We start from the raw sequence: 1,499 nt of genomic DNA, 5'->3' as shown, positions 1-1,499 counted from the left end.
GGAAAGAACACTACAAGGCTGTCACTTTCAATAGTGGTAAACAAACTGGCGAGCTGACTACAGACTCTACTGCAGCACCTCAAGATACTGGTGAAGTGATCCCTGGTGAGAAGGTTGAATCTAAAGAGCTTGTCGATGTACCAGACAAAGAAGTTTTCCATAAAGATTCAGGGAGAATGAGCAGGATAAGCAGTACGAACAATTCCTGAACACAATGAAACAACTTTAGGTCAATATTCCTTTAGTAGATGCTCTTGTGCAAATTTCGAATTATGGGAAATTTATGAAAGAGCTCTTGTCCAATAAGAAGAAGCTTAGTGATATGGAAACTATTGCACTCACAGAAGGCTGTAGTGCTGTTTTGACAAATAAGTTGCCCCCCAAAATGAATGATCTTAGGAGCTTTACTATCCCATGTTCAATTGGCAACCATTATTTAGGCAAGGCTTTATGCGACATGGGAGCTAGCATCAACCTAATGCAACTATCTACTTTCAAAAAGTTGGGAATTGGTCATATGGAACCTACTACAGTGACATTGCAACTAGTTGATCGATCCTTGGCTCAACCTGAAAGGCAAATCAAAGATATCTTAGTTCATGTGGATAAACTTGTTTTTTCGGCCGATTTTATCATACTTGATTACGAGGTAGACAAGGAGGTTCTTATAATCTTGGGACGACCAATTTTAGCCACCGGACGAAATCTTATTGGTGTTTACAAATGTGTACTAACCATGCGACTTAATAAGGAGCACGTTACCTTTAGTGTTTTCAAATCTATTCAATGCAAGGATAAAGAACAATACCATACTATCGATGTGCTAGATAATCTAATTAAGGAAGAATTCAATGACCAAAGCACAATACTTTCTGAGGAGTTTGCAGTGACATCTAATGATGAATTATTAGATAATTGTGACAACATGGTTGAAGTTAATAATATTAAACTCAGGCATGGATGGCAGATTAAATCCTTAGACTTAGCCAACAGAACAGCTCCAATTTTCAAGCCATCTATTGACAAAGCTCCTCCTCTGGAATTCAAACCACTACCTACTCATATTAAATACGTCTTTATTGGTGATAACAATACTTTCCCAGTTATTGTCTCCGCAACAATGGATGCAAATCAAGAAGAGAAATTGGTTCATATTCTTCAGCAACATAAACAAGATGTTGCTTGCAGTATTACTGATATTCAAGAATTAGTCTATCTTTTTACATGCACAAGATCAAGTTGAAACATGAAGGCAAGAAATTGATTGAGCAACAAAGAAGATTAAATAAGAAGATGAAAGAAGTTGTTAAGAAAGAAATTATAAAATCACTTGATGTTGGAATTATTTACCCTATTTCTAATAGCAATTGGGTAAGTCCAGTGCAATGCGTTCCTAAAAAGAGTGGCATCATTGTGGTTAGCAACGACAAAGACGAATTAATTCCTACACGCATTCCTATGGGATGGCGAGTCTATATAGATTATTGCAAACTTAATGC

The 1,499-nt window shown here is 36.8% G+C and overlaps 1 protein-coding gene across 1 annotated transcript; it reads left to right on the top strand.

The window, feature by feature from the left end:
- Window positions 1–283: 283 nt before the first annotated feature.
- On the top strand, window positions 284–1,243 carry LOC105772045 (uncharacterized). Its single transcript, XM_012593392.1, has one exon. It carries the CDS (start codon window positions 284–286, stop codon window positions 1,241–1,243), a length of 960 nt encoding a protein of 319 aa, XP_012448846.1.
- The last annotated feature ends 256 nt before the right edge of the window (window positions 1,244–1,499 follow it).

The sequence above is a fragment of the Gossypium raimondii genome, chromosome 6 (genome assembly GCF_025698545.1).
Source record: "Gossypium raimondii isolate GPD5lz chromosome 6, ASM2569854v1, whole genome shotgun sequence".
Classification (NCBI taxonomy): domain Eukaryota; kingdom Viridiplantae; phylum Streptophyta; class Magnoliopsida; order Malvales; family Malvaceae; genus Gossypium; species Gossypium raimondii.
The sequence above is the reverse complement of the archived record's forward strand: the minus strand, read 5'-3'. Positions and strand labels throughout refer to the sequence as shown.